Raw genomic sequence first — 17822 nt, forward strand, 5'->3', positions numbered from 1 at the left:
AACAAAATGAAACCAATTGAATGAGTAACGGCCGGAAATAGCGAAAAGAGAATTGATACCCAATCACAAATGGCACGATGTGGAATGGAGGTTGTTGATGGTATCATAACAGCGAAAACGAAATATCGTCTACTGTACATAGCAATGTCATTACCCAGTACTTAATACCTAATTCATGACATACAACGTCCATCCTATTTCGTGAATCATCATGCTTGTCACCATTCGCAACTAGTTGATTCCAAATTTCTATTGCAGCGCTCGTTGCCAACGATATTGTTGCACGTAATCAGCATAGTTTATCCTCATGTTTAAGGGTGCCCCGTCCCTGGATTTTTATATGAGCGACGTGTAAGTTTCGAATGGAAGACATTACGTAGATTGCTTATGGCTATTTTGTCGAGTTTGTTCGTTTGCTAAGGGTTATGGCCACCACTACTGGCTACAAACACATCTTAGTGAACTACCGAGTAAAGGAATTCACAAAGGACTCAAACTTGAACTGAATAGTGATATTTCAGTTCAGCGGCATGGAGTTGCACAAGTCTCAATAACATTCAATTCATTTTCATTGACGTATTCAGTCGTGTCTGCGTAAGGATAGGCCCCTTTTCTCTATGAACTTATGGCATACAAGGAGAAGCCCCGCCGGTACGCCCAGTAACCCGCGTGGTTTCGAGTACCACTTGCCAGAATAGTAGTCCCGAGGACAGGTTCTGAATGATTCAAACCGATCACTTTTTGTCCTGTTGGCACGAGGTCAGCTCAGTCCCCTCGCTCTATTCCCTTTCCAGAAAACCATCATACCCATGTTTTCACGGCGTTCTGCAACATTGAGTAGTGTAAAACTGCTAAATCTACAACTCTGGCGGCCGGGTCCTCCTTGCTGGGCCCCGATATCCCGCGATTCGCGGAGCCCTCCTAAGCGCTCAAGGTCCCCTTAGTACTGGGTACCTCGCCCTCCTTGCCGGCAACCCTGCTGGTGGCCATGCGGACGGCGACAGCCAGAGCCTTGAAGGCGCTCTCAGCGCGGTGGTGGTCGTTGAAGCCGCGGAGGCAGTCGACGTGCAGAGTGATGCGGGCGCCCTGGGCGAAGGACTGCAGGCAGTGGGGGATCATCTCGCAGCTGAGGTTGCCGATCATCTCGCGCTTGAGGCCCAGCTCGATGACGCTGTAGGGGCGGTTCGACAGGTCGACCACGGCGCGGCTGAGGGCCTCGTCCAGGGGTGCGTAGGCCGAGCCGAAGCGCGCGAGGCCCGTGGCGGAGCCCAGCGCCTGCGCAAAGGCGTAGCCCAGGGCTATGCAGACGTCTTCGGCCGTGTGGTGGTCGTCGACTGTTTCAAGCGCACACGGTCAGCCAGCCAGTACGGAGCGGTTGGTAGAACAGGCCAGGGGAGGAAACGGCATACTGTGAAGGTCGCCTTTGCAGGACAGCGCTAAACTCCAGCCAGCATGCTTGGCGAGGGCGTGAAGCATGTGATCAAGGAAGCCAATGCCGGTGTCGACACTGATGGTCTGCGATTTGCTGGCCTGGCTCGCATGTCCCTCGAGGGCGGACGTCAACCGCTTGTCTGTCTCCGGAGGGAAGTCCCCACCATCGAGGTTGATGGCCATCTGGATCTTGGTCTCGTTGGTGTCACGAGCCAGCGCCGCCCAGCGCGGCTTCACGGTTTCGGATTCCATATTTAGAAGTTGTAGGCCGAACGATTCTTATAAACCAATGTGGAAGTGATACGATCAATGTGAATATCATGTACGGATGAGTGACATGGGATGAATGGGGGTATGACGCTTGTGAACTCAAATTTCTTGAGGGCGAATTCGGTTGGCTGTTTCTCGATTCCCATTCCCCGCCTAAAGTTATGCATGGATGCAGACCCCTGCCCGCCCGCCATTGAATGTAGGCGGTTTAGCTGGTAAGGGAAAGAGCTCAGTTCATGCCCCGCTAAAAAGGAAAAGAAAAAGTCTTATCGGACGTTGAGCGATAACGACAAGTTAGAATAATTTTCCAGCTACCTTGTCCCGGACTTTGGAATTGTGACCGTCATCGTCAATCAACGAGTGTCAATTCTCGAGATCGCATCACATCCGCCAAAATGCCGCCTTCACGGACGAAAACCGTCAAGAACAAGCATGCCGCCAACGGGTCCGGTATCAGCGGTAGCAAAGCCCAAAGGGCTGGGCCGACGGATGGAATAGTCAAGAACAAGAAGGGCCCCCCGCCAGCGTCGAAACCGTCGAACTCCAAGGCGATTGCGGCGATACTGAAGAAGAGAAGGAAGAAGACCTATTCAGAAAAGGAGCTGGATATCCCCAAACTGAACATGATCACACCCGTTGGCGTGGAGAAGCCGAAGGGCAAGAAGAAGGGCAAGGTGTTTGTCGACGACCGAGTAAGCCCACCCATTTGCTGTACGCAATACCGATTGCTAACGGCGAGCTTTTCAGGAGAGTATGAACACGATTCTCGCTATGGTGCAAGCCGACAAGGAGGGCGAGATTGAGTCCAAGATGATGAAGGCCCGCCAGATGGAGGAGATCCGCGAGGCCAGACGGGTCGAGGCCGAAAAGAAGGAGGGCGAGAAGAAGGCCGCGCTGGACGAGACCAAGGAAGGCCTACGCAAGAAGAGGAAGCGAGGCGGCAAGCCCACTGCCGACGAAGATCTCGACGTGAAGGATACCTTGTTGACCGGCAGCAATGCGGTCAAAGCGAAGAAGAAGCGTGTTTCATTTGCTTAAAAAGCTGCTGTTGTTGCTGCATGGGAGGCGTATTGGCGTTGTTCTTCTCGAAATCCCAAACATGAAGGCACAAAAGGAGTGCCATATTCTACTAATGTTCACCAACCAATCAAGATACCCTGCTGAGGCGTGCCACAAGAGCATCTTTTCCGAGTGGTAGTCCGCTTTTTATCCAAGCATGACTATAATGTACACCTGATCGAAACTCCACAGTTCGCGAAGCTGACGAGATCGTGGCAATGGACGCCATGGTTAGACTTGGCGAGGGTACCTTCTCGAGTTAAGGTCAATGGAACGCCGTGGATGCTATTGTGCTCTTGTCAGTACCCAAGGAACAGCCTCAACACGATGACCCGCAAAGATGACACCACTACGAGGTGTCAAAGGGCAAATGTGAGAAGCCTGAGAACATAGTTGTCACGGACCGACCAAGCTAGCTGGATAAGGAGATAAGTTAGCCACATGATGTATCGCTTCCGCCCTTAAAGCTTTGGAGGTATCTTGGAGAACAACCAATGTGGACTGACAGGCATTGGGCTCGGTTATCTCAACTTAGACAGCCGCCCAGAAGGACTTTTTGAAAAGGCTCCAGTCTAAGTAGGCATAGTACGAAATGAAACATAATTGTCCCGATATATCACCAGCGTTTGTACGGAGGATAGCACTCACGTCCAAAATATCCCGATGAATAAATTGGTAGTGTGTATTGTTTTGTATTGTTTTTGGGATGGAGTCTTGCTCGCTTCCCAACGTCCCTCCTAAGCCGTCTTCAAATGCGGGTACATATGTACATACTTAAGCACCTCGTGCCTTGCGGGCCAGCCGTGGATTGGGGTTGTCGGATGCGTTTTAGAGGACCGGTCGTCAATACGGAGTACAGATAGATACTAGGTTTTGCGATGCGTGGTATGCTACCACAATGACCAAACTCGACCGCGCTTGCAGATTTGGAGGTTGCTGGCTTGCCATTGGGGGCCGGACAGCCCAGTTTGAAATTAATTGACCTTTTATCTGATGTGTGTTAATAGACTGATCATCGGGTCACAATTATGCGCCCGGCTGTGATTGATCAATCATTTCTTGGAGTCGGCGCTGCATGAGCATGGTGCACGGGGTCTGAATAAAATGTTGTTTCCTGCTGTTGCTGAAAATAGGATGGGCCAGAAGATGGGTTAACCCCCTAGATTCGAGGGCGGGGCACGGGGGTTGCTCCAGTGCCTGGCAACTCCTAATTTCTAAATGGCTTCTATGAGCCATGCGCTGTAGATTTCTGGCGCAGGGACGACGGCCTTTCAGACAATTATACGATCTTGCCAGTTCGCATGCCGATCATGACGTACGCCGAATCCAAGGAGATATACCTCGAACGGAATTCAATTCGAAGGCCGGCATTTTTCTCACGGAAATGAGGACCAGCAATCGCGTGCCAAATCGAGATCAAAATATGGTAGGGCATTGCCTGTCGCAAACGAACCATGCCATGGCTCCATGGTTGGCTACTGGGCAACGGCGGACAGGACAGTATTGTTGCATTACGATGATTCTCCTCCAGGGTAATGCTACAGAATTCATTCGATCTCTGCGTCAGCAACCCCCCAAATCCTCCAGCCAGGCCAGAGTCCAGACTCAGCGGACGCGCCCGCGGCGGTTCCTGCATTGGCGCGGCCAAACACGAGGAGAAATGCAGGCTATTCTGCGCAATTCTTTACATGATACATACAGTACGAGCCGCCGGTGCAGCAGCCATCTACTAATAGACTGGCGTCGAACCAAATTGCACAACTCCTCCTCCTCCTCGTGCCTGGCAAGCTAAATCAGGCTGCGTCTTCTGTTTTCGTTCCTTGCCTTTTTAAAGTAATCCACCGATTGGTGCTACACTACCAAGGACCCCTAGTCCTTGAGCTATCTCCTATACGATCCCGGCTACGAGCGTGTGCGAGCCTCCTCTTGCCTTACGTCCACTTCCGACGTGACCAGGCCAGCTCCACAGGCCACATAAGTACTGACATAACATACGGTACGTGTGCATGCACCCAACACGGTACAGGCACGCCATCCAGAACCCGTCGGCCATTTTCTTTTACTGCCTGCCTGCCTGCCACACTACTGCACTGCGGCTGTGTCGTACGTAGCGGGACTCCTGTCGTGGACCAGTGTCGAGGCGATGAAATATGACATGTGGGCACCCCTCAGTGCTCAGCAGTGCACGCAGAGCATAAGTTGTGTCGTGGACCAGTGTCCAAACAAAACACAGGATAGGGTGGGAACCCAGTTGTTTGCTCAGATCCCTCGTTTTTAGTGACCAATGGAATGAGCCTGTCTCTGTCTCCGTTTAATGTTGTTCTCTTGGCCAGAAGTCTTGGTCAAGTGCCTGCACGTCGGCGGTGATTGGCCAGTCTGGAGCCCGATTCCCTGTCCGAAATCTCAAGCGAAATTGGGAAGACGGTTGCGATGCCCACCTTGACTGACCCATGGCCGGCGCTCTCGTGGAGAAAAGCCTCGCTCATTTTAATTACAGGCAGAGGGTAGTAGAGCAGGCAGGGTAGGCCGGAATCATTCTCACACATATTATCAAAGAGGCCGGAGCCCCAAGTTGCATCGCTGCCGTTGAAGCTCTCTTTTTCCTCTTCTTCCCTTCGTTCCGGTTGTTGTCCGCCGTCCATTCGTTTTCCAAGTGGTGACAGAGCCTCCGCGCGCCCGCCCTTTTACTACACCCCCAGCCGTCCCCAGCAGGAAGGACCCTGAGCCGAGTGTGTATGAGAAAGAGAGAAAAGAGAGAAAGGTCTGGGAAGTCAATCTGAATCACGATCCCGAGGAATCCAAAAGAAAGGAGGGTTTGATACCATTATGGAAGTCCGCGAAGTCCGATCGACACCTTCTTAGCGCATCGTTCAGGCAAACACATACTTTCCAAAGGAGGACCCAGCGAGTCAGCCAGCTCAGACTGCGCACCCGCTAGAAAATCCAGAACACTCATTCACTGGTGTCTCGTATTCCCATATTTCACCGCCACAGAGCGCGATGACCGAATCAGTCTCGGGGTCTTCACTCCTTCAGGCCCGGGGCGACACCACTCATTCTACTTCACACGAACACTCGCACAACCACCACATTCGTTCCCACCACCAGAGACTACATCACCAACACCAGCAAACACACCTGGCAAAGAAGGAAGACCACCCAGCCGAGGATTCGGATTCGTCGGTCGTCCGCATCGTCCAAACCGTCGACGTGATCCAGGTCGTTGATGCCAGTGGTGCGACCATCAGCCTCAAGACTGCCGCCGCTCCACATCCTCCACCACCACCACCAACTACTACTTCTGCGACTCCGAACGCACTCTCAGCGCTTCCCGACCACAAGGTAGCCGTCGCTTCATCCACCGACGACGATGCTGCAGCAGCTGATCAGTCGTACACCCCCGTCCCGACGCCAACACCGTCGCTAGAGCCAACCACCTCGGCGTCGCTCTCCATGTCACCTTCGTTTCCCACTGTTGAATCTTATGCCAAGATCACGTCCACTCCTTTACCTTCGGGCTCTGCATCGGGCACCTTCCCCTCGTTTTCCGGCGCGACAAGAAACACCACCTCCATAGCCACCACCACCACCCCGACAACACAACGTGAGTGCATGCCCGCCGCCTCTTCTTCTTCTTGGTCCCAGTTCGTGACTCAATTGCGTGTATCTGACTCCCCGCAGCTATAATTTCTTCCACGCCGTCGCCGACACCACTCCTTAGCAATGGCACGGCTACCACTAATGGCACCATCGTCACCCTGAAGCCAATTCTGGAAACAAACCTTACCACATCTACTCTTCCCAATTCGTCTGGTACTGTTTTGTTCAATGCTTCATTTACAACAACTCTTCAATCTTCCGATTATGTGACAAGTACGATTGCCTCATCAACGGTTGCCCCCGTCGCAACTGATGCATCGTCATCATTTCATGCGACATCAACCAACAGTGACGATGGTGGCTCCGTCGGCATCTTTGACGGAGACGGAAGTGGCGGCGGTGACTCGACTATCGGGTCCGCACCGTCGCCTTCGGCAACTTTGCCTTCATCAGATGACGCTGGTTCGGGATCATCCGGCTCCGGCTCCGACGAAGGTGGAAAGCCGACGTCGCCTGGGACTGTCGCAGGAAGCGTCATCGGCAGTGTCGCCGGTGTTGCCTTCTTGCTGGTCCTTGCTCTGATGCTTTTGAGGTGGAAGAAGCGCCAGAATGCCCTCAAACTGAGGGATAGCGGCGCTGGCCCCGGTGGGTTGATCACGGGTGCGGCCTCGACTAGCGCAGCCTCGGCCAGCGGAAAGGACAACCCGTTTGCTGATCCTCGGCGTCCGGCAACTGCCAGTACTGCCGTGACTGCTATGAGTCAGCGGCGGTCCACTCCGTTTGCCATCCCTGCTGCTCTTGCCAACCTAACGGGGAGCCAAAGGCGGTACTCCGACCGTACCGATGCGGCCTCCGTCGAGGGCGGCGAAAGGGGATTCCAGAAGGTTTCAGGCCGGAAGCTCCCCTCCGTTTTGCACTACGGCGGCGATGGGTATTCGGAACCGGGCAACCGTGACACTGTAATGAGCGACCAGTCGTCCTACTACAGAGACTCGATAGGTGTCTTCAGTGGACCTGGTATGCCTCGGTTGGCCCTGGGCTCTCCTATGCGGCCCGAAAGCGGCGTTCCCGTTTTCCATGAGGGACCAGCCCGGAAGGCACAGACGGAGACGGGACATTTCAGTGGCTCTGGCTCGAACTTGGAGCCGCCGGGTCGAGATCCACTGGGTCGTTCGCACCCGTCACAAGACGGCTCCAATCGAACCCATGGCTCGGCCTCGAGATTTACAGAAGAAATCTGAGGAGCTTTCTTCTGGCCCAAACCAACCCCTTCTTGACTTACCATGTTTTATACCTTTTTCGACTTTTAGCTGATACCACTTGGCTTACTGACCATGGTGTCGATCGATATGCGCAACAGCATCGGGTTCGGCGTTCTTAATGTTTGAATATTTAGTGAAGAATCATGAGAGAATTAGCGATCCGCTGCTGTTTGGCGCTGTTGCGCATAGCCCCTGCTGCGGGCAGGAAATCTTTTTGTACATAGCCATCCGCGGTAGATGGAAGACCAGATGTGTTTCGCAGGCACTGCGATCTCCATAATCTAAAGCATAATGTGAATCCCTCATCTACGGGAGGCGAACAAACCAGCTATATTGAAATCCTTGATGTGACCTATGCACTATCCTATCAATTTGCGCGAGATTGACATACCCTCTTGTGCTCTCGCTCCGGAGCCCAACCGGAACCGTCTGGTTTCGATTCGCATAGTGCATGTTAATGGTTCGTGATGCAGCCCAGGGCTGTCAACCTTCGACGCTCAGATTCGATAGATTTCGAGACGACTATGAAACGTGCATGGGGTATCGCGAACCCGTCCCACAACCCGCACCACACCCCTCCTCCCGGATGCAGAGCTGACAAATCGCCGACGATATAGCTTCACAGCTGCTATGTGGCCGGGCAAATACGCCTTCGTTTCTTCACTGTATGGGGGAATAAAAGGCAATAGCTTGTCGCTATACTCCGTAAAGCCATCGAACTACCCCACTGGGGAGCACACATTGCACAATACAGAGCACGAGCTGGCTGTGTAAGTATGTGTGTGTATGTATGCCTTGCTCTTCCTGTGGCACCCCTTGGAATTGTCGTACAAAGTAATACACAAACAAGGTCGGATGAAGCCGGCTAGTGGAGGCAGTCGCACGAGACTGGGGCAAGCTTTAACCTTATATTGATTCCAAAACACAGAACTGGGATGTTGGCGAAGGATTTGTGAGCATTTTGGTGTGAAATCCCAAGTGCCGGGGGGGTATGTGATTAACATGGTATGTAGCTGTAGATCACGCGAGGGGCCAATACGAGTCGTCAAGTATGTATGCACCTTCATCCCAAGTCCTACCTGGAGAATGACGAGACTCTCATCAGAAATCGGTCATCGTTGACAGATGCTAGTGAATAATACACAGCTAAGCAGAAAAAGGCGGAGAGAGATATACCAAATGTTCAGATGATCGGAATCTCTGGTTGTCTCTCCCCCGAATAGCATTCCCCTATTCCATAAGGCAGGAGGAGCGGGTATGGTGGTCCTCTATTAGTTTACAGTAGCATTCGCATTCGCGCGGCACGGGAGACGGTAATTATGTAGCAGTAGCAACAAAAGGACCCTGGATAGAGAAGCAAGGCAGTGCCGGATTGACTGCTGCCTGAGACAACCGGAATCCGGACTTGGCACCAAAATGCCGACTTGCCGTGCAACGAACGACCTATGCAAACCTCCGGTATTGACTTGACTTATTACGAACGTGCATGACAAAGTCCCAAAGACCTCCCTTACAAGTATATGCCGGCATGACGCGGGGCTTGAGAACACAAGCATGCATGCACACTGAAGGAAAGGGCGGGGGGAGAGGGAAAGGGAGAGACAGTCAGACAGACAAACAGATGGAAACATGGCAGAGTAGAGGGGAAATATGTGCCGTGACGCAATACGCAGGGTATGGTTCATAGCAGACCTCGTTATCCTTAGGAGCGACGCCGGGGTATAGGAACGGGATCCCGAGACAGCTTGTCGGATGCGCTGAGAAGCGAGGCATTGGCGTTGCATCTCCAACGATACACGAATCGCCCAACGTCGTATCAGATAGATCCGGATGCGTGCTGTTGAAATGGACAAAACTCGCTGTGTGATCTTCATCGTTACTAATACTCCCGCGCCCACATTGTAGAATTCTACATCGAGAGACTATAGATATATATTTATACCAGCTTGTCAGGTTTAGGGGCCAAATAAGGGCAGACGGTTCATCTTGTGTCCATCGTGGGTTCTGGTGGTGGCATTACATTTTGATTGGGGTCAAAGGAGGGTCCTAAGGCCGAGCGAGGCCTGGTTTGGCTTACGAATCTGCAACCGAACAAAACGTCTCTCTCTCCCTCTATCTCTCTTTCTGAGGCAGCCAGTCAGCCCAACCAGACCACTACATGCCGCATGTACCTACTTGTCCAGGTCCTGCAGGTTACCTTGCATATCCCTCAGATTTCTCGCTTTCTAGATTAGGCGCTTCACCAAGACAACAAGTGTGAATACATGTGTGTGTGTGTGTATCCATGTAGGGGTCTCGCATCCCTCCAGCACGGGGTCAGAAACGTGGGAAGAACAAAAGTCTGACTCTCTGATAGCCGTTGCTGTCTCGCATTGCCGTTTAGTGCAATCTAGGTGATTTCTGCTGCTAGCGGCGCCGTGCAGGACTTGAGGAATGAACAAGCCTGACCGGGAGAGGACCCCACGCGAACACGCGACTCGCCAGCGGGGATAACTTAAAAAAAGGTACTCGCTGCAGGAGGGAGACGGAACTGGAGACTGGCTGGAGCCTGGGACAAAGGCCGATGTACACTCTTAAACGGCGTTAAGGAGCAAGCGCACAACTGCGAGACTGCTTGCTGCTGCATCTTGAGACTAGAGCTTAGCCCCTCCCCTTCTCCTCCACCCCCTGCCTGCCCCTACCAAGACCCAAGTACGGCGAATAGCGCGTTGCAGCTTGTTTTAGCTGTCGGTTCCTCGCCCATTGAATCTCGAGCGTCAGCCCACCCCCCACCTATCTTTGTCTGCACTCGCTCACGTTGGGAGCAGACGGGGGAGGTATCTGGTGTCAATTTGCTATCCGTGCCTCCGAACCCCGGGGACCCTTCCTGCGCCAAACCACACAACTGCTCTGCATACATCTCGCTGACTTTCCCTGCACATCCGCCGCTGCGCCTTTGCTGGACCCGAACCTGGACCTAGACCTGGACCTGGACACCTTGGACTGACTAAACCGACCGTCTTTTTCTCTCTCTCTCTCTCTTTGCCTTTTCTTGCTTCGTTTGATTATCCCAACCTAAGTAACCTAGTATATACCCGATCTATTGGACTAGTTTCAAGTGTTCCAGATTCCCCATCCGCGCCTTTTTCCCACCATGACAGGAACCCAGTTTACTTCCTAAGCATTGTTAACCTACCTACCATCTGCCGTGCCGCCACTTTCGTAGCTTAGTCCGGACGGCACCCTACTTTTTGCAACCGTCGGCGCCCTTATTATTCACCACGCAAAAGACGACAAAAAAGGACATATCGCGAACGCCCAACCCCGCAGCTCTGCTCTGTCCCGCAGCTATATCTTGGCTATGATGGATCACCTTCGAGTCGATCCGGGGGGTTTCCACGTCCATGGAATGCCCCCTCCCCAGTTGGCCAACCAGCCGCCCCAGATATTCGGAACTTATATCCACGACGGCATGCCGGTGATGCCGCCAGACCTGCAGATGGGCTTCGACCCGAGCTCGCTGATGGGCGACGAGAACGAGGCCAAGAGGAGGAGGATCGCAAGAGTGAGCAGGCACCGTCCCTCTACTTGAGCCTTCCGGGGCGCAATCTCGTATGCCGAGCAGCTGACACTGATTGTACACACGTAGGCTTGTGACATGTGCCGGAAAAAGAAGATCAAGTGCGATGGAAAGCTGCCAGCCTGCACACACTGCATCAATTACAAGACGGACTGCGTCTTCACCCAGGTCGAGAAGAAGCGAAATCCTCCAAAAGGGTAAGTGCTGCCTCCCTCGGCCTGTCGCCCGTCTGGATTTGCGCTCACGCTGATTGCCTCGCAGCGCCAAATATATCGAAGGCCTGGAGAACCGCCTGGGTCGTATGGAAAGCCTGCTGAGACTATCGGGTAAGTTTCCTGTTTCCGGTCTTCAGCTACCTCGCCTTGTGCGACCGGGCCTCTCACCGCGTGGTGTCACACACACGTCATACATATATTTTGGTCAGAGCTGACAAATACTATCTTTCAAGGCCTGCTTGGCGATGATGACGAGGCTACGGATTTGGGAACTCTGGAGAAACGATTGGCGGAAAAGACGGAGCAGTCGCGACGAGCTTCACAGGCTGCGCAGTCGAATCCTACTTCGCCGTCGCAAGCAACTTCCGGCCAAAACGATGCTGCATCCACCCCTCAAAGCTCACTGACCTCGCCTGAACCTATGAGAGATGATGATAGAAGGAGACCTTCTATTGCGCCCTCGGAAAAGCAGAAGGAAAAGGAGCCGGAGAAGAAGGGCGACGATGTTGAACATCTGTCGGAGCTGATGTGCTCTCTTGTCACTAACCAGTCAGGCGAGACGAGATACATTGGCTCGTCATCTGGTTTCTCAATCTTTTCGCCCAAGGGTATTCAGTGGGTCAACGAGAAGACGGGAGACAACTCCTTTTCGGAGATGATATCGGAAGTTTCCATTGACGATCACAAGTGGAATCATTGGAAGCCGGAGATTTTTAGCGACCTGTTCCACCGGAGAGTCTTCCGGCCCCTGCCACCCAAGCCCGAGGCCCTATCCCTGCTCAAGGATTATTTCGAGAACTTCAACTGCATGTTTCCGCTATTCCACCAGCCGACCTTCATGCATCTGGTCGAACGGCAATACTCGAATGACCCTTACGAAGGCTCCGGGTGGTGGGCTAGTCTGAATGTCGCTCTGGCAACGGCCCATCGCCTCCGCGTCATGAGCAAGCTGGTACCGGAAGAGGAGGATAGCAAAGCATGGGCGTACATGAAGAACGCCATGGCTGTCTTCCCAGAGCTTACCATGCGCAATACGGATCTACTGAGCGTCCAAGCCTTGTGTGGAATGGCTTCTTTTATGCAGGGAACGCCGAACCCGCAGCCTTCTTTCCTCCTCATTGCTGCGGCAATCAGGCTGGCTCACACCATTGGCTTACACAAACGTGGGAGTGGCTTCAATTTGAACCCAGTCGAAATCGAGCAGAGGAAACGAGTGTTCTGGATTGCCTACATGCTGGACAAGGACCTCTGTTTGCGCTCGGGACGGCCGCCAGCTCAGGACGACGATGACATGAACGTCGAACTCCCAGACGCAGACCCAGAGGACAACATTGGCAACATTCCCCTGGCTGATGGGAAGGGCAAGATGAACCTGTTCCGAGTCATGTGCGAATTAACGACAGTCGAGAGTCGCGTATACAAGCGGTTGTACTCGGTAAAGGCCCAGAAGCTGTCCGAGGGCGAGTTGTTGCAGACTATCGGTGAGCTCGACAAGGAACTAGAGGACTGGAAAGACAACATCCCCATCGACTTCCGCCCCGAGCATGACATCAAGGCTTCGCACACACCGCTCATACTCCATGTGGTGATGCTGCATTTCTCCTACTACAACTGTATGACGACGATTCACCGCATGTCGGTCCACCGAGGTTATTGGACAAACCGCCTGTCGAACTACGCGATTCAGGGACTCAACACAAAACCGCTAAATCCTCGGGTCTTTTCGTCGGCTGCGCTTTGCGCGTCCGCTGCAAGAGCCACCATTTCGCTTCTCAAATATGTCCCGCAGGGCGATTACCAAGTCGTATGGTGAGTCAAGTTGCTCTTGTCCATGTCATTGACCTTATCCGCTAACTATACCAGGCTCGTTCTATACTTCCCGGTAACAGCTCTAGTCACCCTGTTCGGGAATATCCTGCAGAACCCTGTCGATCCTCGTGCCAGGTCGGACGCGAAGCTTATGAACATGGTGGTGACATTCTTATCCACCCTGGGCCACGAAGCAGAGACTGGCGGTGTCCACCGTATGCTCGGCGTCTGCTCGGAATTTGAGCGCATAGCCAAGGTGGTGATCGACAAGATGGAGAAGGAGGGGCCAGCGCGGCGGAAGAGAAAGAGCCATGACCCGGCTCGGCCTAATCCCAGCAGCAACGCCCAAGCCACTACTACGCCGCGGCCACCGTCGTCTGTCGCCACCCCGAAGTCGCACTTTAACCAGGGCTATGCACAGTCGTCCCCCGGCACTTTCTCGACCAGCAACCAGTACAGCCCCATGAACACCGCCGCGTCTTCGAACGGCCAGGCACCACGGGACGGGCAGGATGGCTGGCCTCAGGACTATCCCAGCACAGGCCCGACCTACGACACACCCGACTTCAACAACTTTGCCGAGTTGACAGGGTTTGGGCAGGCACTCCCTTCGCCGCCTATGCAAAATCCCGCTGGCGGCTTCCAACCATTGCTGCCGCAAGACCTATGGCAACTACCAACGGCTCTGGATTGGGAATGGGCCGAGATCAGCGGCGGCGTCCTGCCCGGATTCGAGAATGGTGCCGTGGGCCATCATCCCGGGCAGTAAGGAGAGTAATAGTTGCGGCATCACAAAAGCCGTGGCTGTGTAACCTTGCCAACCCAAGGGTTTCCCTAGGTATGGCCTATTTACATGTGGCCTGCCTTGCGAAACGCGTCTTGCTCCCTGAAAATGCCAGCTGTGCATTACTATCAACGCAATGAGTCACGAAACGAAGTATTTACGAGCATATTTGACTGGAATTCATGAGATGCTATGGGGGATGTCCGATCTACCAACAAACCCTCAGCATTCACAAAATCTTTGAAAGATTATTACGGCCGATTTCCTATTTAGATATACCACCCCGAGGGCAAGATCAGGACACGAAGGGCGTTTTCATGTTTCCGATGAGTGTGTGCTTTGCCAGGCGCGGAAGCACTGTTGGAAGGTGGCGCATCGGCTACTCCCCTCCATGCCTCCTTTTCTTTTTTCTACATCCTGTTCTGGGACTTGAGCATTGGCAACACTAGAAGCATCGTTTCTCTGGGTTGCAAATACATGTGCAACTTTCTGTTTCCATTTCCTCTTTCCTGTTCTTCTCTGCTTCTATGACAGGTATATGCTGAGCTTCTCGTCTCTTACCGAGGTTTGGCATCATGGTCAATAGCGTTGAGCCTTTGGTCTGATAATTATCATGTGTGTGTTTGTGCGTGTGGTGTGGATCGTGTCGTTTGTTAACGATGAGACATTGATCACGGGCGTGTTCGTTTGTCTTGCTGGCGTATTCGCAGCGAAAGTATATAGAGGCATGGATGGGGACAAGGTGGGATGATTGGATTTGTGTGTGCATGGGGCCAGGGAGCGCGGGTGGCCCGGGAGAAAGGGGGCGAAATGAGGAAGCTTAAGCCATTTGATGAAGGAGACGAGAAAGAAAGCAATGTGTGTTAGTGTGTAATGTGTCAGCTAAATAACAAAATCCGGATATGGTTCGTTAAGTGTCCAAAATGTACACTTGTGCAACTATGGCTTTCTTTCGTCCTACTGGTGTGTTCTGGCCGGCAACTGCTATTCGCATACCTCCCATGTTATGGTATTTTCAACTCGCTGGCCCCCTACGTCTGCTTCGTACGCCTAGAGTCTGTTCGACATGCACTGGGGCTGATGTATATGTATTTTGAGACTGATAAAAGTCAACTGGGAGTACATGCAAAGCTAATCTGTAGTCCTTATCTCGTATGAGCAGGACACATATCGAGTCAGGTCAGTTTCGATATATAGTTATCATCTAGAACCCATCTTTTCCTTCCAGATATAGTCGCAGAGGAAAAGGGGGCGTCTTTCCTCCCCAGTATATGGGTGCATTATGCAATTCATAGGATGCGTATAGTATGCCATTCGTCATTCGTCCATGATCCATCGTCCCTCTTGCGTCGTTATTTTCCCAACGACGCTGCGCCAGGAACGTTTAGTTCTCCCGCACGGTAAAATCTTCGTCCATATTTGGTTTCGGCTGAGCCGGGGGGATGTTCGTCATTGGTTCAGCGCCTTATCCATCTGCGCCCGCCACTCCCGGCTGTTCCTCCGGAGCAGCCAGATACAGACGTTGCCGCTCAGCCAGGCGACGAGGCCGAGCATGGTCATGAGCCAGCCGTGGCCCATGGCATTGATGAGGGGCTGGCCGATGACGCCGCCGGTGCAGCTGAAGATGTTGCGGACGAAGTTGTTGAGGGCGACGCCGCTGCTGCTGCGGCGCGGCATGAACTCGGTCAGCATCGTGGTGGCGGCGCTGAAGACGAGCATGCTGCCGAGGCCGAAGAAGAAGTTGGCGATGCCGGGGACGATCCAGTGGACGCCGTTCTGGACCGACCAGCCGTACCAGACCAGCGCGCCGGGGAACAGCGTCGCCGAGATCCAGGCGTTCTCGCGCATGCGGTCCTCGGGCAGGTAGACCAGCCGGCCCGCGTCGTCGTAGCGGCCGGCCTTCTCCGCCGCGCGGATCATGATGCGGTCGATCCACCGGCCGCCCAGCAGGGAGGCCACGAAGTAGCCGAGGGAGCTGGGCAGGTACAAGAGGCCGACGATGATGGACGAATAGCCGTACGGAGGCTCGGAGAAGGCCGACTGGACCGAGACGTTGAGCACGTACAGCGCCCCGAACGTGATGGACGCGTAGTAGACGGTGATGGCCACGGCCGGAAATCGCAGGTACGTGACCACCTGAAGGGGGTCGATGAAGAAGCGCTTGAGGGATTTGGCGATCTTTTTGGTCCGCACTTGGACGGACCGAGTCGTCGACACGCGGGACAGCTCTGCTCCCTCCGCAGCATGAGGGCTGCTGTCCACAGCTGCCGGCTTCTTGATTGGGAGAGTCTCGGGCAGGGCGAACAGGATCAAGACGAAGACCACAGCACCGAACGCAGTGAGAAACCACAGCGTACTGCGCCAACCAAACGCCTCGGCCAGCATGCCCCCGATGATGGGTGCCAGGAGCGGACCCATCAGGGGACCCAGGTAGAACATGCCCATAGCCCGCCCTCGCTCCCTCGGCTCCCAGATGTCGGAGATGGTGCCCGCGCCCACCGCCTGCACGCTTGCCGACGCCCCGCCGGCGAGGATCCGGAAGACGATGAGCATGGCGATATTGACGCTGAACCCGCCAATGAGGCAGAACACCACGTTCAGTGCAAAGGAGACAAGGTAGATGGTCCGGCGCCCCAGCGTCTCGGAGAAAGACGACCACCACAGGGGGAATATGGACATGCTCAACATGTAGAATGCTACCGATAAGTTGACTATGGTCGAAGATACTCCGAAATCTCTCGTTATGGCGGGCAGCGCAGCTGAGACGAAACGGGTTATTAGCACATGTCACCATGGATGTGTCCGTTCACAGTCCGCGACACGAGCTCGAGTATGGATAGTACTTACGGAAGAAGATGGCCGATCCCAGGGGAGCGGCGGCGGCGGCAATCGCCACGAAGATTGTGATGGTCCACTTGACTTTGTTGGAATAATCAAAGGGGCGGTTCACCTCGGGAACCAAGGCCAGCTGCGCGAACAATCCCCTTCTATGCGAGCGCGGCACAACACTCAGGGCTCTTGATCGCGTCGACGAACCCCTGGATCGAGTCCGGGATGCGGCGGCCCCAGTCTCCCTTGCGTCCGGGCCAAGCGCGCCCCCGATGTTGCCGGTAGGTGGCGGCAGCTCAGGGGCCACCTCGATAGACTTTTTCTCGACATCATGTTCCATATTTGCCGCCGCCGCCGCCGCCGTCACTCCAACGTCGTCGTCGCTAGACCCGCGACCCAGCGACAATGAGACGGAACCCGTAGCCCTCGCTGGCTTCTCTGAGTTATCGTTCACCGCCATGGTCCCATGGACAGTATGTATCGGAGCGGACCGGCCCGGTGACGGAAGCCAGCACCCGATGCGCGCACTAATACGGTCCAGGAGGCAAGACCTGGGCAAAGAGCCAAGAGAACCAAGTACCTCGAAAAAGAGAACGGAAGATTTAACATGAGACGGAGAAAGAAAATAAAAGCAAGCCAAGAGTGAGATTGGCCACCGGTGGGCAGATGGGAGGAGTGAAAAAATCCGGGGAATGAACCCGCGCGGGTATGTACTGTAGGATGAGTTAGTTGGCGTTGCCCAGCATCTGGAGAAAGAAAAGCGTGAGCTAACGGACCCTGGTTACTGCGTGGGATGAGATCTCCGCGTGGTGGAGCGAATAAAGCCGAGTCGCGAGCCGAGTATATGTACACGCGCAGGGTATTATTTCGTACCGATTGAACCACCCCAACGAGAATGCCTGCAGCAGCCGTTGAAGAAATATAGAGAGGGGAGCCGGTTCCAGTATCCAGGCCAATGGGTTGCAGAGGAGGGCATCGCAATCTGGGCGAATATATCAACGTCT

General features: G+C 53.9%; 5 protein-coding genes across 5 annotated transcripts; 3 read left to right on the forward strand and 2 right to left on the reverse strand.

Annotated features, from left to right (window-relative positions):
- Positions 1–921: 921 nt before the first annotated feature.
- On the reverse strand, positions 922–1683 carry PG985_013852 (IGPD-domain-containing protein; the record flags this gene model as incomplete). Its single annotated transcript, XM_066833618.1, has 2 exons — positions 922–1334; positions 1410–1683. 2 exons carry the CDS (start codon positions 1681–1683, stop codon positions 922–924), a joined length of 687 nt encoding a protein of 228 aa, XP_066678358.1.
- A 413-nt stretch (positions 1684–2096) lies between these two features.
- PG985_013853 (uncharacterized protein) lies at positions 2097–2739 on the forward strand (the record flags this gene model as incomplete). Its single annotated transcript, XM_066833619.1, has 2 exons — positions 2097–2393; positions 2449–2739. The coding sequence occupies 2 exons, from the start codon at positions 2097–2099 to the stop codon at positions 2737–2739; spliced, it is 588 nt and encodes a 195-aa protein (XP_066678359.1).
- A 3021-nt stretch (positions 2740–5760) lies between these two features.
- PG985_013854 (uncharacterized protein) lies at positions 5761–7601 on the forward strand (the record flags this gene model as incomplete). The annotated part of the gene is made up of 2 exons (XM_066833620.1): positions 5761–6364; positions 6442–7601. The coding sequence occupies 2 exons, from the start codon at positions 5761–5763 to the stop codon at positions 7599–7601; spliced, it is 1764 nt and encodes a 587-aa protein (XP_066678360.1).
- A 3364-nt stretch (positions 7602–10965) lies between these two features.
- PG985_013855 (Fusaridione A cluster transcription factor fsdR) lies at positions 10966–13974 on the forward strand (the record flags this gene model as incomplete). Its single annotated transcript, XM_066833621.1, has 5 exons — positions 10966–11166; positions 11251–11378; positions 11443–11507; positions 11630–13205; positions 13260–13974. 5 exons carry the CDS (start codon positions 10966–10968, stop codon positions 13972–13974), a joined length of 2685 nt encoding a protein of 894 aa, XP_066678361.1.
- A 1464-nt stretch (positions 13975–15438) lies between these two features.
- On the reverse strand, positions 15439–17278 carry PG985_013856 (MFS multidrug resistance transporter; the record flags this gene model as incomplete). The annotated part of the gene is made up of 2 exons (XM_066833622.1): positions 15439–16748; positions 16837–17278. 2 exons carry the CDS (start codon positions 17276–17278, stop codon positions 15439–15441), a joined length of 1752 nt encoding a protein of 583 aa, XP_066678362.1.
- Between the last annotated feature and the right edge of the window lie 544 nt (positions 17279–17822).

This window comes from Apiospora marii (genome assembly GCF_038362585.1).
Source record: "Apiospora marii strain CBS 49790 chromosome Unknown utg000011l_segment0_segment0, whole genome shotgun sequence".
NCBI lineage: Eukaryota > Fungi > Ascomycota > Sordariomycetes > Amphisphaeriales > Apiosporaceae > Apiospora > Apiospora marii.